Source organism: Poecilia reticulata, linkage group LG3 (genome assembly GCF_000633615.1).
Source record: "Poecilia reticulata strain Guanapo linkage group LG3, Guppy_female_1.0+MT, whole genome shotgun sequence".
NCBI classification, from domain to species: Eukaryota; Metazoa; Chordata; class Actinopteri; order Cyprinodontiformes; family Poeciliidae; genus Poecilia; species Poecilia reticulata.
The window spans coordinates 28,345,320-28,368,723 of record NC_024333.1 but is presented as its reverse complement, the minus strand read 5'-3'; the positions used below and the strand labels follow the sequence as shown (position 1 = coordinate 28,368,723).

Here is a 23,404-nt window from a genome sequence, read left to right as displayed (position 1 = left end):
ACATGAGGGGACTTACAAACAATATCAGATAAATCGCAGGAATCTTGGAAACCAAATACTGTGAATGCACTATTCCCTTTGGGGGCCTGGGGGGAGGGTCCATCTTTATTTCTACGCACCCGTAAAATCTTTGGCGCAAAAATTATTATTAGTCTATCCCTGTGCTGCCCTTTCTATAATTATCATTAGTATTTTTACTCATTTAAATTATAAGTGAGTATCTGTCCTGCCAAACATGTACATTACCGTATGTTTATTTATTATTGTTCTACTGGTTGTTGGTAACTTTCTTTTTGCCAGCCCGTTGCATCATGTGAATTATTAATTTACCATAGAGCACAGGAAATACAAATTCAGATAACCAAATACATTTGTTCCTCTTTTTCTTTTTCTTTTTGCTGAAACGTTGCAGTATTTTACACATTCAATCTCACACTCGCAGTACAAAATGTCTTAGTACGATGGTTTTTCTACCGTCTTTCCCAATTTTATACAATTTTATTTTATATCATTATTAGTCTCACATATTGTTAAATAAATAAATACGCTTAAATAGACTAAAAACGTCCAAAACAATCTCGTTCCTGTCGTTTTAGACTTTCATTAGACGTGGCACATAGAAAGCAACACAATATGTAACATTGTTTAAATGTCTTCGCCGAGCAGGGAGCGGATAAACAAAGCTGTGACTTGTTCCGCAGCTCGGTACGTGATGTTCTCTAGCGGCGCGCTGCGTTTTCTGTGCGCACACAGGCGCTCCTCAAGTCCCGCCCCGCCCCTCCCACTCCGGCTCACAGAAAGGGACTTGAGATGCTACATTTTTATGACGAACTAGCATTTTTGTTTAGACCTCTAATTTTTGCTGCATTCGTCAACATGTAACTAGGACCTGTTTTTAGCTATTTGAGGGTTTTGTTTGTCCTCTTTAAGGTTTTAATTRGTTATTTTTGTGTGGATAGTGGTCGAAACTAAGTAGTTTATTTGGCTTTCACTAGCTTATTAGCCAGGGGAAAGTTAGCAAAGTAGTGTGTGGCTGAACTTTTAGCTAACAGTGTCATGCAGGTAAGGTAACAAATTTGATTGCTCTTTTGATTAATCAAAATTAGTAACAAATACTAATAAATGTCTTCATCGCTTAAGAATTTTATTAAATTAGTTTTAAAAGTGAGAGGACCTTTAAAAGTTATCATGCCTTCTAATCGCTCGTCTTTTTTGGATGTTGTTGACAGCTTTTCTTCTCTGAGCCTTTCATTGACGTCCAGCCCATTTAAAATAAACTGGATTCATGATTAACTCAAAAGCCGAGAGGAGAGCAGAAGACACAGCGGTACTCCATCACTTGCTTCCGGCCGGGCTCAGGAATCTAGCGAAGCCACGTTAGAATAAGGTTTGCTGTCATGTCGGAGGCGGAGGAGAAACCCGGTACAGACGCGAAGTCAGAGTTTACAGCAGGAAACCTGTCCCCGAGTTCAACGCAGGCTCAAGGTGGGACACCCACTACTTCCTCCGTGGCTTCTCCAAAACCGGTGACCACCTCAGCGACCGAGGATGAGGATGAGAGCGAAGATGAATCAGAGATCCTGGAGGAGAGTCCTTGTGGCCGCTGGCAGAAACGTCGAGAAGAGGTGATTATTTGCAGCACAAGTCATCCTTCCCCCCCCTCATACATCCATTTAAAAGGACTTTAAGGTTTCAGCTAAAGTTTGGGTTTCATTAAAAAYTCGTCTAAAAGTCCCTGTAGTCAATCAGGGATTGTCTAACTGCATATATACAGCAATGCTTACAATATTACAATTTATTTTTGTGCAAAGAGAAACCTGAACCGATAAATATTATATCACCAATCAGATACTTATTACCAGTATTTGTAATGCTGTGAGATGCTGATACAGATTTTTGTTTGTTTTAATTAAAATATTTGTTCAGTGCATATGCCACTGTCCAACTAACATTTAAAGGGAGAAAAGCTCAGATTTACTGCTATAAATTAGATTATTAAATCATTAATGTACTACTTGAGGAGGAGCTTTAATCAACTTTTTTGAGAAAGATCTTTAAGTGTCTATATTAGGAGCTGACTTTCAATAACACTTTGTGTTGGAAACCAAGTTGACGCTTTAGGCTGCTTTTAGCATCCTGTGGTTGCGTTAGCATTGCTAACTGTAAACATCAGCCTGTGATTATTTCTTGTTGAAAATGTCGGGCCTTATTTTGAGTGAGTTTTCCAGAAGCCTGCCACTATTTGCCGACCCAGCATGTCTCTAATTCTATGAACTAGTTTTAAATGCCTTTTAAGTACCAACTTCCACTAGGAAAAATATTGTCGGTAGGTTAGACTTTAAATTTTACCATGATATATTGTGGTGTTTATTGTGATAACGATAAAAGTGAAAGGAAGCATTTCAAACCTCTTTGTAAACTTTCTTAGGAAACTACATCACAAACACAAAAACTGCTTTTAAAAACATTTCTGTGTTGAAATAGGTTTCTTCAGAAAACCATTTGCATAACGAAGTGTGATTTTTAATCACTCAACTGCACACAGAAACTGCATTTATCAAATGTATTGATTATTCATTGGTGCTCTTATGGAACCAAAAGTGAAAAATGTAGTAAGGGTAATAATTGCAACAACATTTATTTCATCATTAATTTATCTTTTTCATGATAAATCAAGCTTTTTATTATGATTGCAATGATGAGTGATGCAATAAATCCTCACTCTAGTCGTCAACAGTCCTAACAGCAGGACTATTTAAAATTCATCTCTGCAAAAAAAAAGAAATGTTTTCAAACTTGTTACATTTCAAAAAACGTCAGGAAACAGTTAATTCATAATTTGACTTAAAATAAAATAACTCATCTCCTTTAAATGTAATCAGTTGATATGTGCAAATGAAATGCTTCGTGTTGGTGTCAACACTTCACCAAATTTATTTGAAGGCACCCAGACCTTCAGCGAATCCACGCTTCTCAGTTTTTACTCATTAGCGACTCTCTTTTTAATCCTCTACAGATTATCAGCTGTGCTGTATTTTAATCCTCATCTAATATTTAGCTTCTGATCCCTGTAAACGCAGGTCAATCAGCGTAATGTCCCGGGAATAGACGCTGCTTATTTGGCCATGGACACAGAGGAGGGAGTGGAAGTAGTTTGGAATGAAGTCATGATTTCAGAGAGGAAGAACTTCAAACCGCTGGAGGTAAAGGCCTGATGTCACAGGTCCAGAGAAAATAGTTAAATAGGCATATTGTCAAATACTTCATTAAGAAAATGTAAACTTCTCACATGCTCATTATTATTGTTATTTCCTTATGTTTTGTTATATTTTTGGAATTGATTTAGGAGAAAGTCAAGGCTGTATTTGATAACCTTATTCATTTGGAACATGCCAATATCGTCAAGTTTCATAAGTATTGGGCTGACACAAAGGACACCAGAGCCAGGGTGAGTCTTACGTCGTTTAACACACCTGCTTTTTTTCTACTAGATAAACAGTTTCTTAAAGATTTACACTTCCCTTAAATGTCTTTTCTCTGCCAGGTGATTTTTATCACTGAGTACATGTCATCTGGAAGCTTAAAGCAGTTTCTAAAGAAGACAAGGAAGAACCACAAAAGTATGAATGAAAAGGTACAGGAAAAATTTGTTGCAACTTGGCGCAATATAAACAAAACTGAACTGAATGATTCTGCCTTGCACTGATTGCATATGTTTTTGTATTTTGAGTGTAATCTCCGTTTATTTAGCCCGTCTTGAAAAGCAGCTACAATATCTTCTAATGATTTTCTTTCTTCTTGCTCCGTCAGGCGTGGAAGAGATGGTGCACACAGATCCTGTCTGCGCTCAGGTCGGTTTAGTGTCAGACGTTTTGCTAAACTTACTTCCAGCTTAGTGATCATTTTCAGATCTTTGCTTTTAATTGTGAATTTATTCATCATCTCTCTTTGGTTTACAGTTATCTCCACTCATGTGATCCACCTATCATTCACGGCAACCTTACCTGTGACACCGTCTTCATTCAGCACAACGGGCTCATTAAGATTGGATCAGGTATACAATTACACCAGTTTCATCCCAAAGGCTTTAATAGGAGGAGTTAAATTATACTAAATTATGAATAATAGAGCTAAAACTTTCAGTTCACTCTTATGAACTGGACATTAAATTTTTAACACCTCATGTAGACTTTCCCTTTTTTTTTTTTTTTGGTCAAATCGACTTCTCACACACTTTTGCCATGACATTTTTCTTTTATTCACTCCACAATCTTTGAAACAATATCTTTATTCAATATGTTATTTTTCTGCCGTTGTGTAACATTTAATTTCTATTTCATCTGCAGAGAAAACATGAAAATGTTTTTCCCAGTTTAGAAATTTCAAATCACGTCTGTTTGATATGAAATTCAGACCAGATGTCACTAAAAAACAAATAATCCGTACTGAATTTTAAATTGATACATAATCAAGTTACTACTAAATATTGAGCAACAAAAAACCTGTACTATTTTAAGATGCTTCGGCTCTAACGGTGCTCACTGGAAAATGTAGATATTGACCAGTTTTCTAAGTATTTTGTAGCCATAATGATCTTCTGTAACACTTTGTTAATAATAAGCATTTTTCTAGCCCATCAAACAAGACAAAACCAGCTGATATTACATTCTTTATGTATTAGATTATTGTAATTCYTATTCAGGGTTTGCCCCAGAAAACTTGCTAAGCCTGGTGGTTGGACGCTTGGCAGTCATTGATCCAGCAGCCCGTCATGCTTTTGAGTTAAAAAATGTTTAAAAGACAGGAAATTTTAAAATATCACTTGGTAATCATGTGTTACTGAAAGACTGGAAGATTAATACATGAAAACCTACTAAGAAGTCTTAAAAAAGGCAAATATATATAAAAAAAGAAAGAAAGAAGCAATGCTTAGCCTGGTGGGGCACAAGTAAAGCCTGGTGGCCCGCCAGGCTTATTATACACTGAGGGAAACACTGCTATTATAAATTCATACTTGTGCAAATATTTTTTAGAAATTTTATATTGGTTGTGGGGGGTTTWKTATTTGCTAAAATGTAAACTTAGACTTGAGTASCTTGTCARCAAATTGTAAAATATCCTCTTGAGGATAAATAAAGTATAGTATTCTGACCCTGATATTAATTTTACTGATTCCTAATTGCTGACAAATTTAAGCTATATTTGCTTTCTTTATGTCTTTGCTGTGTTTTTTCTTTGTGTTCAGTATTTATTCCACTGTCTTACACAAAACWTTTCAACAATTTGATTTATTTTGATGTCTTTCTACTAGAGATGTGCCGATCAGGTTTTTTCCTGCCGATTCCGATCACCCATGATCGGTATCGGTCGATCGGTATCGGCCGATGTGATCGGCCGGTACCAATCAAATAATTTTTTTTGTTTTAATCATGAACACTACCAGGTACATTATGTGGATAAAGGAACCATGAATTCACCTTAATTTAGACAAAAACTTGTTTTTAATAACTTTTTCCAAGAACTAAACAAAACAGGCATTCTGCAAATTGTACTGCTATCTGTAATACTATCTTTAACGGACTGATAACATATGAAGGCTCTGAAGAGGCTAAATAATGRAAAAAGTCAAAATAAAACCTCTCAACATTGCCAAAAAATTCAAGTAAAAACATTTAAAGGCAAATACAAGTTCCATTACAATAAACAATCCAGAGTTACTGAATGAAAACTTTCTGATAGCATGGCGGCTAGCTGATTACTGCTAGTTCTGAGTGGCTGTTGCTGACTGAGCGGAGTAATTATGCAGAACAGGGAGGAGATCGACTATTTTTTTTAAGAGATTATCTGTCTCATGTTAGGACAGCGAAAGTTTTAATACGTATGTAAAATGTATTTTTTTAGGTTAGATGCTGCAGCTTTAACAGAGGTTTGGTGTGAGAGTCACTACCAGGTGGAGCAGAAGCGGCTCCGTCTGAAATATTACTACCTGTAGCGCATAGCAGCGGTTCAACAGCGAGAACAGAACCACATCGCAGCTCGAAGACTTAAATAATTTTGCGGGTTATTTGTTTAGCTTTCTGACCGTCATGCTAATCCGGGTGAGTGTTTGTAGCTGTGCGCTGCTTTACCTGCTATCTGATCGTCCATATGTCTTTTTTACTGCAGTGAGCCTTGATGTAGCCAAACTCCGTCAAGTAAGGCATTGTTTTTATGCCATATTAGATTTGTTGTGTTGATGCATTTTGACGTGCTTCAATTTTCCGCCACAACACGCAAACTTCCCCATTCACTCAGTGCGTTATAGTTCTACATCGCTTAGGATTTGTTGCTGTGCGGGGTGAAGGAAAGAGGAGACCAGCTGCACAGGCAGGCTGCGAAATGAGATGCAGGTGATCGGTTTGTGTGATCGGCAACAAGAAACCGTGATCGGCGATCACCGACCATTCACTTATTCACGGAAATCGGCCGATTATGATCGGTGGCCGATCGATCGGCACACCTCTACTTTCTACACCAGTAACACTTTGGTTGTTACTCCTGGTGTGAGTTCATTTATTAACCAAAAACTAATTTCTTGTTCTGTGTATTTTCTTTCCTCTTTCTCCTTCACATCTTTTTCCCTTTTGATGAAGTCGAAAATAAGTATCCTTTTGTAATTCACAGTTGCTCCAGATACCATTAACAACCATGTGAAGACGTTCCACGAGGAGCAGAAAAACTTGCACTTTCTTGCCCCWGAATATGGAGGTAAATATCACCAAACTGTTTCTCTGTGTTCATTTTAAGAGACGTTGAAGATATTGCATCYTTGCAAAAGCCTCTGATGAGTAGAAACAGTTTTTTKTAAACATCTGTTGTGACAGCTGAAGTGTGACAAGACGCCTGGGAAGCTTTGTTTTAATTGTTTCTGTTATTGTAGCTGATAACGACGTCACCACGGCTGTAGACATCTACTCGTTCGGCATGTGTGCCTTAGAGGTGAGATGGTTCCTAGAGCGCGTGACGTTTTTGCCTGAGCCGTTTCCCACACGTGACCTTGTGTTGCTGTGCTGCAGATGGCRCTTTTGGAAATCCAGAGCAACGGAGACTCCTCGTACATTTCTCAGGAAGCCATCGACAACGCCATACAGTTACTGGAAGACCCGCTACAGAGGGTAAAACGCAGAGTTTTAATGCTTTTCACTATCTGTGCATGRCAATTTTGGGATCTGTCTAAAATTCAGTTTTCATAAACAATATGTTTATCAGATATTTGTATATTTTTAGGAGTTAATCCAAAAGTGCCTTGCGTGTGATCCCAGCATGCGGCCTACAGCCCGGGAGCTGCTGTTTAACCAGGCTCTCTTCGAAGTGCCTCTATTAAAACTATTGGCTGCACACTGTATTGTCAGCTACCAGCGTGAGTCCTGAATCCACACATACAAACTTACACTGAGATCAGCTCAACAGTTTTACACGTTAGATAGTTGTATCTGATTTATTACTTATGATTTGCATGAAGCAGGAAGTTTTAATTTCGCCTCAATCAGGAACTTTGTGGTCAAGCAGATGATTTTACAATTTAACWTGGTCAAAAGTATTCACCCTCTTGGGTGTTTTTACCTTTTTTATTGCTTTTACAAATAMATAGATTGATCAATTTAGGCTTTTTTGACAAAAAAAACTTTTAATATCAAAGTGCAGTGTCAGGTTATTGTAGCATAAAGACATCAGGTCCATTCACTGGTTAATCAGCATTACCTGCTATCATTACTGCATGAAGACAAAATAACACTSTAAGCAAATCAGAGGAAATATTATTGAAAAGTATAAGTCAGGGGATGGACACTATAAATGTTGTTTAAGACCATTAGCTGTAGTCATGTGGTGATTTTTCTCTCTTTAATCTGTCCAGACATGATTCCTGAAAATGCCTTGGAGGAAATTACGAAGAAGCTGGATCCCAATCTGGTGATCGCCGTTACGAAAGAGGATGTCCAACTCAAGTAAGTGATGAAAATGTCATTCAGAATCAGATRAAAGTTTGTCATCTGTGACATGCAACGCAATTTAAAACTGTACCCATTATGACACGACTTCCAGTTCAGTTTGGTTTTCTTAAATGGCTCCGGGTCACAACAAATGTTATCTGGTACAGTTACTCCCTTATTTCTAATTTATTTTATTTAAAAAAAAAAAATTGCAGCAAACTGATGAGGAGTTAAAAAATATTTTTTGAAGTATGTTGGTTATCCCAGTTTCGTTTTTTGAATTTATTTTACTGAATTTGATATTGTTGATTTTATTATTGAAAATGAACCATAGTTGATTTTCAATATTACCCTCACATTGTGTTTTCTTTTCTTTTCTTTTTTCTAGGCTGTCCCAGTTTCCTGCCTTAGAACTTGACAAATTCCTGGAGGATGTGAGGTGAGTCTGCATAAAATCCCTTAAAATTTCCACAACAGAATCACCAAAAACTACAAATTAATTCATTTTTAGATCTATTTTTCTCACGTTTGCAAAATATATGCTTTTCTTAAATCATTTTTGAAAATATTATCTCTTGGAAAGAAATGTATCCATCTTTTTTTTTTTCTTCAAAAGTTTTTTCTTTTCTTTTTTATTTAAAAATAGAAATAATTTGGTGTTTTGTTTTATATTTTCAAAACATGTGCTTAAGTAGATATTTCTAAGAAAAAATTTTGTGGCTCTAAACTGTTTTTTGTCGATGAACTGAGGGCAAAAATTATTCTTTGGATCGCAAAGTCTGCCTTTTGTTTTTTGACCACCAGGGGGCAGTATCGAGCCATCCTACGGTCTTCATTTAGAACCAATGTATCAAAGTTTTCATAAATCTCTCTTTTCTTGCTTAAATTGCCATTTTCTGTCGGGCTTTTCCCACATCATCAGGAACGGTATTTATCCGATGACGGCGTTCGGGGTGCCCAGTCCCCAGCAGACTCGGCTCAAAACAGTCACGTCTCCTGTTGTCGTTCCTTCGGTCAAATCTCCCACACCTGAGCCTGCAGAGCTCGAGACGCGGCGGGTGAGTTCAGCCTGGCACACACACGGTTTATTAAAAAYCATTGAATGTAGGTTTAGGAATCTTTTCTTCTTTCAATGTTGTTTTTTTTCCTTCCGCAGGTTGTTCAGATGCAGTGCAACGTGGAATCTGTTGAGGAGGGAGCAAAATATCATGTGTGTATTTTTTTAAGCAATCTTGTTTTTATTGTGTATTACAAAAAAAATCAACTTGTGTTTTTCTGTTTCTCTCCATCTAGCTAACATTACTGCTGAAGCTGGAAGATAAACTGAACAGACATCTAAGCTGTGACATGTTACCTCGTAAGATCAAACTCTCATCATCGCTACATGTAGAAAACTGAGTCCAACCTTTCAGCTCCTCCATCCAGCCGTCTTACATGCTTTAATATTTCAGCTCACAGATCATTTCGAGCACATACTACACTAGAACAACTTGATATTTAAAAACAAAATAAATAACAGAGTTCCTTTGAAATTCATTTGTAGAAAAAATTGCACTGGTCAAAGTTTATTATGGTTGAAGATGGAGAAAAAAAGTGAGAATTTCAAAAAAWTTATACCAACAATTAAAGGAAAATGTTAAATTTTAGTGTTTTGTTTATATTCTTATTCAACATAGCTTGTAAAACTAGTGAGTGCATATTAGTTTATTTTATTTGTAATTGCCACTGCGGTGTAAAATTTACAAAACAATTTCTTTAGCCACTAACTCTGCTGCTTTACAAATTATTCATATCCCTTGAATACKGTCCTATATTTTGTCASATTACAGCAACAAGAACTTGAAGTCAAGTTTATATTTCAGCAACAAGGCAGTTCAATGTTTTTACATGATAAAAACACAACAAACAAACAAAAAACATTAAAGTGGCAAAATAAAAAGAAGTAATAAAAATCCAGACTAGAATTAATCAGTGTTCCAGATAATCATTAAATAAACTTTAACCAAACGGGTTGTTRGCTTTGATTTAAACAAACTCAGTGGGTAAAAAAAAAAAAGTTGAATGTGTTTTGGTTTCTTTTTAACAATTAAAGATCTGAATAGTGTGGCCTGCATATGTAATYCGTCCCTCAGACTGTTGAAGGCTGATGAGAAGAAACCTCTACTTGATCAAAATATACAGTTTAGTACAAGCTATAAGAACAATTAGACCAGCGAAGGTAGAGCAGAGGTTCACCTTCCTGCAGGACAACAACCCCAAACATCTTCATCTTCCATGTCATAATTATACATTTTATTGTGGTTGTTTATTGCATAACATCCCAGTTAGTAAATAGATTTTTGTGGCTGCAATGAGACAAAATGCTGAGCACTAAAGCAGATTCATAATAAAATTATGAATATGATAAGATTTCCTCTGGAAGATTAAAGTGGTGATTAATACGTTTGCTGGCAGTAAGTTATTAGATCCCAGTTTATGAGTTAAAATGTCTCTCATTCTTTAAATAACCGGGTCAGAACTGCTGTCGTAGAAAAGGTCAGTTTCACAAGGGTCAAGTCATTGGAGACTGAGCAGATTACTAAGAATAGGACTCTCTGGACTACCAAACTAAAAATATTTTATTTTTACACATTATATTTAATATATTAACTTTATATGAAGGGAGAGAAATTATGGAGCACCAGATTTCTTATTTTTTTCTTTATTCATAAGAAGTAGAGAAGTCCCAGTGTCAGGACATTTCATAATCAAAGCATAAGTAACAAAATTTGACCCTTTCTTAGGTCTATTTGCTTAAAAATAATCTCTAAAATGTAATACATAATATATCAAAATATAATAAATTCACTTCAAAGCATACATTTTTCAAAGCTGTGCCTCAGCAGATCGCTTTTTGTATGTTACTGCTTGTGATAAAAGCCACAATATGGAGAGCGTTATCCAACTGGAAAGGGAAATGTTGGCAGTAGAGTCTGCTGCTCTGTCATAGGTATGACAGGTATGGTYGGCATGCGCGACGCTGCAGCCGTGTGGAGAATGTCAGGACCCTGAGAGGCTCCAGCTGACAGCTGTCATCTCCTCTTCCCGTCTCTTACCAGCCTTTAATGTCTCTGTCTCGCATCTACGCTCGCACTTCCAGTCATTTGGTGTCCGGCTTCGTTTCTCTCCACATGTCGTCCTTTGCACTCTCACTCCGTAATTCCACTGACACGCACGCGGCGATTCGATGCRTCCTTACAGCCACRCACACCAATCAGCCACGCTAACACACTAAGATGTTGATATTCTGAAATGATCTCTTATCAGCCGATCACTGGTCCAATCAAATTTCACCCRCTGGTTCAGTTTAGTCACTGCTATGCATCTGGAGTTCAAGATTAATAACACTGGGTTACAAAAATRTATTTTTTGGAAGTTACCTGAATTAGGACTATTTTGCACTGCTGAATCCAAAAGTGACATCYATTTTTCTCAGTCAGGCTTTTATTCTAACTTGATTCTTCYGACTAAACTGATGACATTTTTGTGACATCATCAGTTCATTTCTGTTAATATTTCTCATCCAAAAAAAGGTTTTAGGAGACAAAAATGGTTTCTAGCAGAGTGTATTAATYAATTAAACTTGGGTTTCTGTAAATTGATCATTTAAACACTGATGAGGGTAAGAACATGTAAATTGATCACTAATTGATCCCAGAATCTCAGCAAACCATCCAGATGTGAGATGCAATTTGATGCTCATGTTGCATCCATAGTTCAGAAAGTTGACCTGATTGAGCAAAACCAGTATGATTTTTGGATTCAGATCATCAAAATTAGCATAAAACAGTTGAAAAACCCCAAACTATTTTTTGGCTGTTCAGCGCTTTTAGTCWCTTATTTATGTTTATTTATTTAAGTTGCCTCAGATTTGGGCTTCAAGAAAAACGGTGTTGAAGTGTTTGTTTTTAGTAATTTACTGGTAAGTTTGGAAAAACAAAAAGATTTATGAGATACAAACGTAAAAAGTAGAATAAAGCAGGCATCAAAGGTCATCAAAAAAAATCTGACCTACTTTGCAGCATTTCAGTATTTTCACATTTGCATCAGTTTTACACATTGTTTTTTTCTATATGTATTTAAAGACTTCACTATTATTTTTAGTAGTTTTGTTTTCTGTCATGTAGATTTTAATGTCAAACTCATCATTTTTCAGACCATATCCAGATTATAAATGTCCTCAAATGACCGGTTGTGRCAGGACGCATTTATCAAACTACCCATTAACAAACAGATAAAGTACTAATCAATGAGAACTTTTTAAATAATGTTGCACATTAATTTGATAGTGCGAATTTCATTTGTTGATTTGAATAATAAAAAATATTTAAGTACGCAGCTATTGTCTTAAAAGTTTTATTTATGTCCTTCTACATAGAGGGCCACATTAAAGCTTATGRCGGGCCGGATTTGGCCCCCGGACCACGTGTTTTAAAACATAGGGAGGACACTTCTATAAACGTCTTAAAACATGTAGCTCATTAAAACAGTAATATAAAGGCCCAAAAATGCCACCGTTCAGCAATCAAGTTTGAATAAAGCTGGAAATGCAAAACTGCAACAGTAAATCCAGAGATGATTATTTAAATGTTTCAATGCTTGATACTTAAACATGCAAATCCTTCAAGTATAAAAAGTGTCATGAGCTYATCATCGTGTTGCTGCAGTTTAACTTGTTGGTGTTGAAATGGTCTCGCCTTCGTTTCCCGTCACTAACTGCGGCTCTGTGTTTCAGATGAAAGTGTTAAAGATTTAGCTGCAGAGTTGGTGCAGCTGGGCTTGATCAGTGAGGTGAGTGTGTGACGCCGCAGCAGAACGTGCACTGCTAACCAGCTTCACTAGAAACTCCTGATTCAGAAGAAAAACTTTATAGCATTTAATGCATTTAGTGCCTCTGACATAACATAACCACTGAGAATCGGTGGGAGAAGCTGGGAAGGTATCAGGCCGAAAATGTTCTTTAAATGCGTCGAAAGCAGAAAAAATTACAAACACCATAATGTGATGACAAAATAGCTTATTTGTTTAATTGGACGAAATCCTAACTATATTGTTTATATCATCATTTGTACAGCTTTCTGTTTGAGTTGTTAAAAAAATAATAATACTTTGGCAAATATACAAAAAGCAATAAATAACAGTTGTTTCTGATCTCACTCATTATTTTTCTGTTCCCAATCATTGCTCTAAAATCCACTGACATATTCCTGAGTCTTTTTCAAGAAAATAATCCTGTATTTGTCTGAAATCAACAGTTTATTCCTGTCCCTGTTTTAATTGGCCTGTTTCAGATTTTCCTTTTGCTTAAAAGATAACATAAGTTTCATGTTTTTTAATATTTATATATTTCTGGTTCTTAAAAATCATCATATGCTTTCAATATTGCTTGAGGGAATTACTCACTTGTAGTTTTTATTTGTGTGTTTTTATTTATTTAAAACCTATTCTTGCTCTCTACAGATGGACCAAATAAAAATTTCCTCTCTGCTTGAAGAAACATTCAGCCAGGCTCTCCAGTAGCACAAATAATCCGGAGTTCATCTTCAGCCTTGTTAGCAGGTCTTTCCAAGGAGCTTTGGGTGATTATGTGACCAAAACTGGGAAGGATCCCTCACATCAAGACATAAAAAGTATATATATATTCCAAATTCACAAAACATCCAACGTAAAGCCAGACGGCCCCGTAGAAACTAGCAGCTGTGAACTTTCTATTTGACTTTAGGTTGTGTAATAACTGCTAAGGGAATGTGTCCCAGGCTGGGAACCCTTTAAACCAATGCTTTCTTTAAGTGTGCTTTGTTTACATGAGGAGCTGCCTCGTTTGTTTGTTCCTTCGGAGGAGTTGGTCTGAACCGCCTGGGATGTCCGAATGTCTCCCGCACCAWCCTGCTGGTGTTGTCATGTTTATGTTTTAATGGCAGCATCCGGACCCACTGACAATCAGCAAACTGTAGTTTCCCTACAGACTAGTATTGCCTTTCCATGCACAACAAAAGAAAAGAAAGAGCCAGGCTACTCCTTTCTAATTCCTTGTTCTTTTTTTTATAAATATATATATATATATATATGTTCCCGTTATATTTCGCTCAACGTTTGCTTCCTTTCATATCATTCTCAGCTTTTTGTGCTTTCTCTGATCAAGCTGTTGCCTTCTAAGTTATATGTGAGAAGATTTTGGTTAACCGCTTTATTAAAGAAACAAAGTAAGTGCAATTATGGTATTTTACTTTTTGAAAATACATTACTTGCTTACTTTGAGGTACTGTGAATTAGTTTGTTTTTTATATTTATATATATATTTTTTCCATCTGTCAAAATGCTTTCAGGTCCTTTTTTTATACATATGTATGTATATGAATTTTTAGTTTTCTTCTGTTTACAGTTGCTGCTGTCTGAGTTGACCAGTTACTTTGCCCTTAGATTTCAGTAGAAATGTGTGTACTGAAGTTTGGTGTAGTAATTTGTTTAAAGAAACATCTTTAGGTTGATCGGTGTGTTTTGTTGGAGAAACAGGTACTTTATTTTTATTCCAAGTGTTTTTTTCTTTTCCTTACGCAGCCGCCCCATCGAGGGTCTGAGCCAACAAAATACGTTTTAGTTATTTATTGGGTCCAACTAGAGCTTGGTGTTGTGTTGTCATCCTCTGTTTTAAAAGAATTAGACACATTTTATGTCGTATAGATCATGGTTCGACCTAAATTGAAATCAGGGAATTCGTATCGGGTTTTTTAGTAAATTTGCCTCCCAACTCTTTACTTCTTTTTCTAAAAAGGTCAAATATTTCTGAATACTGAGCATGCTGCAAAGAATTACAGCATTTCTTTCTTGTTTCTGTTAAACTTTTGGTTACATAATTCACATATCCTATATCACTGGTATTTTTTAACTCTGTTTAATGAACTCTTTAGTTATTAAAACATTCCCTTTGTCAAGCGTATTATGGTTACAGTCTGCTCCACGCTGTATGCAGTTCTTAGTTCATCCTTTATGTGATTTCTATTATTCTTGCCCTTTGTGAGCTTCTGGGATTGTATTTTTGTAAGAGTAGCTCGAGTCAAGCGGGGGAATGTAAACGGACCACCTCAGAGCACAGAAGGGGTTCAGACCAACCAGTGCGACCACCAGGCTGCACATCGACTGTCTGCAGCCTGTTTAACTCTCCTCCTCCTAAACCCCATTCAGTAGAGGTGATAAAACTGGTTATTAAATAATCAAACACATTTGACAGCTTTAGTCTGTTACTCCATGATGTGAGCTTTTGGTTGTATTTAGGTGTTTTTATAAATTGTATTTTGACACAAATGTCAGTAAACGTGTGCCTTTTTGATGCGCGAGTTCTTTCAAATAAATGGATCGATCGCTCTCTGCTTTGTAATTCTGGGATTATTTCCAAACTTAAGTACAAATGTCCATGCATGTAGCTTATATGGTCGTTGCAGCCAATGGCTTTATGAAAAAGGTGTTTGTGTATTGAATAAATTATGTGCATTTCTTTTCGAGAATCAATTTTTAAAGAAATTCAACTCTTAGATTCTGTATATAAATTATTAGATGTGTCAAGTGCTTTTATTCCTGTAGTTTTAAATTGCTGCATGGGCTGCAGGTCCAAAAAGCTTCTGACTAATTGAGTCCAGTGATGCTAAGTTCACTAAGAGTCCTGCTGGAGAATTAAACCACCATCTTTATGAAGCTTATTAGCAGAAAAAAGTGCTCTAATTTTTCTGATAGATGGACCCGTACCCAGAGTTAGGTACATTTACTTAAATCCATTTACCTGATTAACTTTTTTTCACAAAAAAAGTTAACTTTTGGGAGTATTTTTGCTACTCTGTACTCTTTACTTTTGAGTAATTTTATTATGAAGTATCTTACTTCAGTAAAATTTCTGGATTTTCTGCTCACTGAATTAAAAACAAACATGTTTTAACAAAAAACTTCACCAGACAAACACGCACCTGGAGTTTTTATTAAAGTTTCACTTTTATTGAAATAAACCAATTTGTAATAAAAAAAAAAGTATTTTTGCAACATTTTTTTATAAATTATTGTAAATTTTGACATTAAAATACCTAAATCTCAACATTATATTTAGGTCCGTCTGATTATGTAGTTCTTAAATATTAAATGATTGGTAATTTCATCACTGAGTAATTGGGTAGACTATTTACCAAACAAAGTTTTACTCGAGTAATTTCTTTAATGGCTACTTTTTACTTTTACTTTAGTAAACAAACAGTTTACCCTTTTGCATCTATGATTCTTTGCCTCTCCACTCTTCCTCCAGACTATTCAACCTTGATTTTCTAATAAAATGCGATGTTTACTTTAATCTGAAATAAAGTGTAACCCTGGACAACCACCCTTCGCCCAGGTAAAACATTTCTGGTGCTGCTCAGGTTCAGGAGTGACTTTTTCTTTTCTTGTGCAACTTTCTCTACCACACTTTTTTCTCCAGCTCAATTTTCCTTTAATAAGCTGAAGTATATACGGCACCTTACCTTTTTGCGGTTTCCCTGTGGACTTCTCTGTTTAAAGTAAACATGTTCTTGCTCTTACGTATTTTAATTATGCAAGAAACTCTATTTTGGCTTTTTATTATCTGTAAGGTAATTAATTGAATCAACACTTCAAATGTATAATTCWGTATAATGATTTAAATATATCAACTTTTWAAAAAATATGTTTCGAATATATTCTAATTTCTAATATTTTCTGTAATGTGGAGCGCGTGCAGCACGTCGCAGGTAAAGCACAGGTAAATTACGTCAACCAGGAAGTGGACAGAGGGACGTCCGTGTGGGACGGAGCGGCTAAAGAAGCTTTTGTTTGAGCCTTTTCTGTGGGGGAAAAAAAAAAAAAACAGTAAAGAGTAACAGAAAGACTCGAGCCTGCGGCAGAGAAATGTGCAGCTTTGGTGAGTCCTTGTGTTTTGGTGGATGTCACGAAATCAGAATCGTGTTTTCAAGCWGGGGTCAAKGGCTGCTGTCCACGCTTGGTCTCCACTGCTGTAATTTACAGCAGGCCTCCGAGCACAAGGCGGATTATTTATGAAATGTCTGCATCATTTGTTGGGTAAATAGACGGGAATCTGCCGATAGTCCGCCGAGGCTTTGTGTGCACAGATGTGATTGTTGCAACCTGTGGAAGAATATCCATTAAAGAGTTTCTYCTTGAAAATGATTAAACCTGAAAAACAGGAGAAATAGTCAATGTTTAGCTAAACCTTYCATGTATCAAGTAAGCAATTTATTAGTGAGGTTTTCTCTATTTTTAAATGCAAGCGGTGTTATTTATTTATAYACAGTTAAGCTCACACACTTGGCAGGTTAAGGTTTAAAATAGTGTTTTATTTACTTATGTTTAGCTTACTGATACATAAACTGACTAAATACAAGTGGAAACATGGCAAAAGATTAGTCAGCAATTATAAGAAGACTTTGGTTTTGGTTCTGCCAAAGGGGAAAAAAATGTCAGTTATTAATAGGAAAACAAAAATTATTTTTGAATGTCCATTTTTAATCAAATGTTTCAAAAATTATGTTGTCCTTTCTAATTAATGTTGCTTCTACATTTTACTATTGTTGCTTGATTCATTTCCATTCAGAAACAAACTTGTTGCAGCAGAGAAATTTGAAATTATAGGGGTATGATTAAGTTTTTTACTCAGCGGTAAAACCAAAAAGCCCTTTTCAAAACTAGAAAAGTGATGTTTTTTTAATAATGTGACTACTTAAATAGGCATCTTTTAATTTAAGATGAAACTGGCTATATCCTAAGATATTATTACAGCATAAATTCTCCTTGGACGTCATCTCAAGGCCAATTACAAGATAAGAAAAAGACAACTCTTAGATCTGGTTAAATGCAATCCAACTTGGTCCTGCTTCAGTTCAAATTAACCCAGTTATTTCCAATATGATTTAATTGTATAGTTTAATTTAACTAATGAAAACAACTCTTCAACCCTGTGTTTCTCCCCCCTAGATAAGGACACAGGGCCGGGGCGGCTGATGAAAAAGGGGCTCGTTCTCATCCTGGTCGGCCATATCAACTTCATCCTGGGWGCCATCGTCCATGGCAGCGTCCTGCGCCACATTTCCAAACCCAGCCAGCACATTAGTACTCAGTACACTGTAGCCAACATCATTTCTGTCACMTCTGGCCTGCTGGTAGGTTACTGCGTCAGACGGTTGGTTTTTAAATCAGCTGAGGAAACTGATGCATGAAAATGATGCAGTTATCAGGAGTTGTGCATGTTGTGTCATGTGTAGCAGGTGTTTGACTAGTTATTGTCATTCAGTGGCTTTTTAAACACAATACTGGCTAAATGTTTGTTCTCAGTCACATCTGAGGACACATGGTGTGTGGCTGGAAACGCTATTTATATTTATTCTTTTTGATAAACCTTTACCTTTGTTCCATCTCTTTGTTACGGCATTTCTCTCCTCTGCTCTTGGTTTTCTCTTCTTTCCAGGCAGCTGAGGGGAATTACACATCAACCACATTTCCTCTAATTGCTTATTGATTATTTTCCTGGTTTGATAGTAAAGCTGGATGCAGCTATAGATTAATGTTTACATTGTCACAATTACACAACATGTATTTTTTTTTAAACCATAAAAATTCTCCAGTTGAACCAGGTACAGAATGCACCTCCATACATTTTATTTACATTCATTAAAACCTATCTTCTAATCGTTCAACTTTTGGAATTTGTTCAGCTTTTGTCACTGAGCAAAGCAGTGTCATTTATTTTCATTGTTATATTTACAGGGCATTGGAAAATTATGAATACCTTATAGACCTTCACACCTTGTGACGTTAAAACACTTCAAAAAGTTTAATTTTTTATTTTTTTTTGCAATAACATTTTACTTTTTTTTTTTTACAAATAAAATCTGTAAATGATGTGTTGTGTGTCTCCATCCAGTCCCAGTAACTCAACAGTTTGTAGAGACAATTTTTGCTGCAATTACATCTTCAAGTGGTTAAGATTTGGTCTGGATTTTCACATCCAGATAGTTAAAATCTAGTCCAATGTTCTTTGCAAAAATAAGATTGGACAAAGAACATGTGTGAATAACAATCTGCAAATCTTAATAATTTTATTAGATTTAGGTCTAACAAATATTTGTGTTTGCAGGTTCTGCCTGCCTACTGATTTCTTTTCCTCTTCTGCATTGGAGCAACGACATAAAACACATAAGATGTAAATCCTTCTGTCCCAGTTGATGTCGGTCTGTCTGTGCAGTCATACTGCTGTGTGTTTTTCTCTGCCATCAAGACAGAACTTGCCCGTCATAAAGGAGCTGGTTCTTCAGACTAATCAGCTGTCCCTGCAGGGCAGGCCTCATTACCTTCATTTATCAGAAAAACTGACACTCGTCAGCAATAAGATGGTGTGAACTTTCACTTCTTTTTCTAAAATTTCCTCAAATTGAATGTGAGGGTCATAAATAAGGCCGATAAAACGTATAAGGGTTACGAGCTACAAATTACAAAATATATGTATCAGATTTTGTTGATGGCTTCTGTTTCGATGTTCAGCATTCTGTTCRCTGATTTAATTCCTTTTTTTAATCTAAACAGCCATATTAATAATCCAGTTTCACCACCCGGGGGAAGGATTCCTTACTATTCCAGAGTCTAATAAAGTCGACTTTGCTCATGTTTGTCTCACAGAGCATTGCCTCTGGGATTATTGCCATTGTGGTTTCAAGGAACCTTCACAAGTTTAAGCTGGTAAGAGTTTAACACGTCTCCAGATACTGAAACATAGCATGTTGCGTTTTATTTTCCCACTTTTCATGAYGTTTCCTCTGTGTCCCCAGATAATAGGGCTTATGGTGGCGTCCTTCCTGAACGCCCTGCTATCAGCCGCCTGCAGCGCTGGGCTCCTCGTAGCCATTGGCGTCACCATCGCCTATAACGGAAGCGGTCTGATGATGGGATGCAACGACACAGTGGTGCCCATCAACGCCCGCTCGCCTGTCAGCGCTCAGTGCCCGTTTGATACAACACGAATCTATGTGAGTGGAAGCTGCATCGCTCAATACTTTTTATTAAATTATATATACAGTATTTTCCGGACCTACAATAAAAAATTTTTTTAAAAACTGGAAACGTACATATATAAGCCGCACCGGGCTATTAGCTGCTGGTATCTCCGCCACTCTTGGTTTTCCACAAGGTCGCAACAGAGGGCTGCTTCCTTAATAAATCTGCCATTAAGGACGCAGCCCCGGCATGGTTTCGTTCACATACAGATGGATTGCAGAGGCTATCGATCTGTACTGCCAGATCGATAACCTTCAACTAAAAAGCTGCATCATAGGACTTTCAAAACATTTCTCCGTCGTGCCTGCTGCTAGCATGTGCTTGTTCGAATCTAAATGAAAAGCAGCGCTTTCTTCTTTGATTTCCAATTTTGACTTCCAATGATTCACTTCCTGCTAGAGAGCCCCCTGGTGGTTGAAGAAAAATCCACAGAAAAGCCGCACCGGGCTACAAGCCACATGACTCAAAGCGTGGGAAAAAAGTAGCGGCTTATAGTCCGAAATATATTATTTATTATTGCTTTTTCCACTTCCTGCTGTGGCTCAGGACACCACGCTGGCCTTGTGGATCCCCTGTGCCATGCTGTCGGCAGCGGAAGCCTTCCTGTCGGTGTGGTGCTTCATGGTCGGACTGGCTCTCAGAGGGATCGCACCGTGTGGGAAGAGCTACATCAAAGAGCAGGTGAGTCTCTGCAGGGAAGACAGAAGCGCTCCAGGCTCTACCTGTGGTCTGTGACTTTCTGCATCTCCCGCTGACTCYGAGTCAAACTGGTTCTGGTTTGGTTTTATTCAGACACAGAACCTATTCATGTGTTGGATAATCCGTGTTAAATCAGGATAATCCGTGTTAAATCAGGCAGGGACCATCCATACACATATTTTTTAGCTTTTCTTAGACAAAAAATGAAATTATGCATCACTATAGAGGTATGAAGCAAATTTCAGTTTGTTTAGTCTTCTATTAACTTATAATAATAATAATAATAATAATAATAATAATAATGGGCCTTTTAATATGTCAAGGTGACTCTTTTTTTTTTAATCATCCTGTGTTTTAGTTGACTCTTCTTCTGTTTTAGGTTATAACTAAGTAAATTAATGTAGATTTTAAATATTCATACTTGAGTTTTTCTGTACTATTAGAGTTGTACAATACCTATATTTTGCAGTTTAACCTGCAATGCTTTGTCTTGATACATATATAAGTATACAAATTTACTGATAATCTGGTGATTTTATTTTTTTTCTGCCCCTTACAGAAGATTAAGATTTTAAAATGTTCACTTTATTATTATTATTGAGCTGCTAAAGCAAAAAAAAAAAAATCTCCAATGCACTTCAGCCACTGAAGTTTGAAATGTTGTGAGATATTTCTGTTCAATATTTTTATTTCATTTATTATCTATTRGTTTTCTATAAACCATACTGACAAGCTTTGAGTCCAGAAACTTCCTTATAATGATGATTGTCCATTGTTAAATTTTTATGATGACACACTTTAATTGAACATAAAACTTATTAGTTGCAGATAATGAACATTTCTGTCATTGCACTGCACTACATCCGTTTAATTACAGCAGATTTGTTCATATTATCAYATTTTCCTTCCTTTTTCATTACAGTTGGAGGAAGAGGCTGAAAACTCTCCACAAACTCGTCGCCTTATGGGAAAACATTTGAAAGCTGAAGCATAAAACGCTTCATAAGTCTGTAGAAGTCTGTCCATTTCAAACTGAGGAACTTAAAGGTTAAAGGTTATGAAGGTTAATATGTGCTTGGATGTGTGTGCGTAAATGTGACAATGTCTTAAAATGGCCGTCCTAATATTTAGGTTTATTAGAACCTAATATGAAACCAATGCTTATGAAGACAGTTTTTTAGTTTGATTTTKATTTCTTAAAAGTAATTATTTAACAGTTTGTTTACCTTTTTTTAACCACTCCATGAAATCTAACATGCCTTAAAATTTTTTAAATATTTTTTTTTCTACATTCAGCTTTGACTTCCATTCGATTTAATGCCATAAAATAGTAAACTGCACTTTTTTTTTCTTTTTTTTTTTACTATTGGCATTAAACAGGAAGGTAAATGAAACATGCAGCATTTGTTAATTAAAATAAAACTGATAATTACCAGTTTTATATATATATATCATACTGTAATTGCATTGTTTCAAAAATTGTATTTCAAGGTATGTTGGACATTTTTAACTCCATTTGTTTCATTTTCTACATCATTTGCCATTATCTATCAACTTGGTTCAATCATTATTTTTTTATAATATAWAAACTAAAAGGAAACATTCAAATATGCTGGAAAATAAATGTATTCTGAACAACATGCATTAAAAAACAAAGTTAAACCCAAAAAGCCATGTTTGGACTCTGTGTATTTATATATGTTCTGTAATGTTGGTCATTGTTAAGTGGGGTCACATTAAAAGGTTAAAACCAGTATGTGGGTCAGCAGCCTGAGCCGGACCCCCCACAACTCTGTGACAGAGAGGATCAGGATCAGATCAGCCATGAAACGGTTAATCTAGGGCCGTACTTAACTGTGTGGAAGGAAATCATAGCGCAAAACTCTAATCCTGATGCTCTGCAGGACAAATATTGACGTAAGTGTTGACTAATACAGTCACAACAACGAGCTGCAGCAAGAAATTCAAATCATTTTAAGGAGGATTTTAAAAACATGAGAAAAAATGTGACATTTTATCAAGCGACTTATAACTAGTTACATATTCTTTTGCTTTCTTGCATTAGTTTTTAATCAATGCCATTTATTTGTTAGTGTCAGCATTTGCTAAGTCTGTTTGAAAACTGACAGCAGCATCTCCAAACAATTTATAAATGAAGGATATGGTCATGTTTCCTGGTAGACACTTCCACTGATGCTGGACTTGATTGGCCCAAAACCAGCAGATGACGCGGCTCCCCACATCAAACTTCTCTTTGCCTTTCCACTCTGATTTCAGATTCCAACGCTTTGCTTTTGAAATGAAAAGCAAAATTAATATTCATCTGAAAAAAGGACTTTGGACCCACATGGAGCACCAGTGTAATCTTTTATCTTCTTGGCTCAGAAAACTGATTACCTTATCAGGAGTGACTTAAGACAACAAATGCAACATTTGTCATACAATTCATGGATATTTGTTGTGGCTGGTGAACCTTCGAGTCAAATTGCATTTTCTTCCACATGTTTTCCTTCCACTCAACTTCCTATTTCTTTGCACTCTGAACAGACAAAGTCTTTAGCTGTGACTATTTGTGGCTTGCTCTCTTTGAGGAAGGTTCACTGTCTGCTGACCAATTGTCAATTCATTTTTATTTACCA

At 36.3% G+C, this 23,404-nt stretch overlaps 2 protein-coding genes across 2 annotated transcripts; both read left to right on the top strand.

Moving 5' to 3' along the window:
- The first annotated feature begins 759 nt into the window (after nt 1–759).
- Nucleotides 760–15,372, top strand: LOC103462769 (nuclear receptor-binding protein-like). Its single transcript, XM_008405759.2, has 18 exons — nt 760–1,062; nt 1,230–1,625; nt 3,081–3,203; nt 3,347–3,448; nt 3,545–3,634; nt 3,811–3,851; nt 3,960–4,054; nt 6,664–6,747; nt 6,920–6,978; nt 7,056–7,154; nt 7,267–7,399; nt 7,895–7,985; nt 8,359–8,409; nt 8,893–9,028; nt 9,127–9,180; nt 9,264–9,327; nt 12,745–12,800; nt 13,470–15,372. Exons 2-18 carry the CDS (start codon nt 1,398–1,400, stop codon nt 13,527–13,529), a joined length of 1,566 nt encoding a protein of 521 aa, XP_008403981.1. The 5' UTR covers nt 760–1,062; nt 1,230–1,397; the 3' UTR covers nt 13,530–15,372.
- Nucleotides 15,373–16,050: 678 nt separating this feature from the next.
- On the top strand, nt 16,051–22,384 carry krtcap3 (keratinocyte associated protein 3). The gene is made up of 6 exons (XM_008405760.2): nt 16,051–16,923; nt 17,994–18,178; nt 19,692–19,751; nt 19,841–20,038; nt 20,613–20,747; nt 21,688–22,384. Exons 1-6 carry the CDS (start codon nt 16,911–16,913, stop codon nt 21,757–21,759), a joined length of 663 nt encoding a protein of 220 aa, XP_008403982.1. The 5' UTR covers nt 16,051–16,910; the 3' UTR covers nt 21,760–22,384.
- Nucleotides 22,385–23,404: the final 1,020 nt, after the last annotated feature.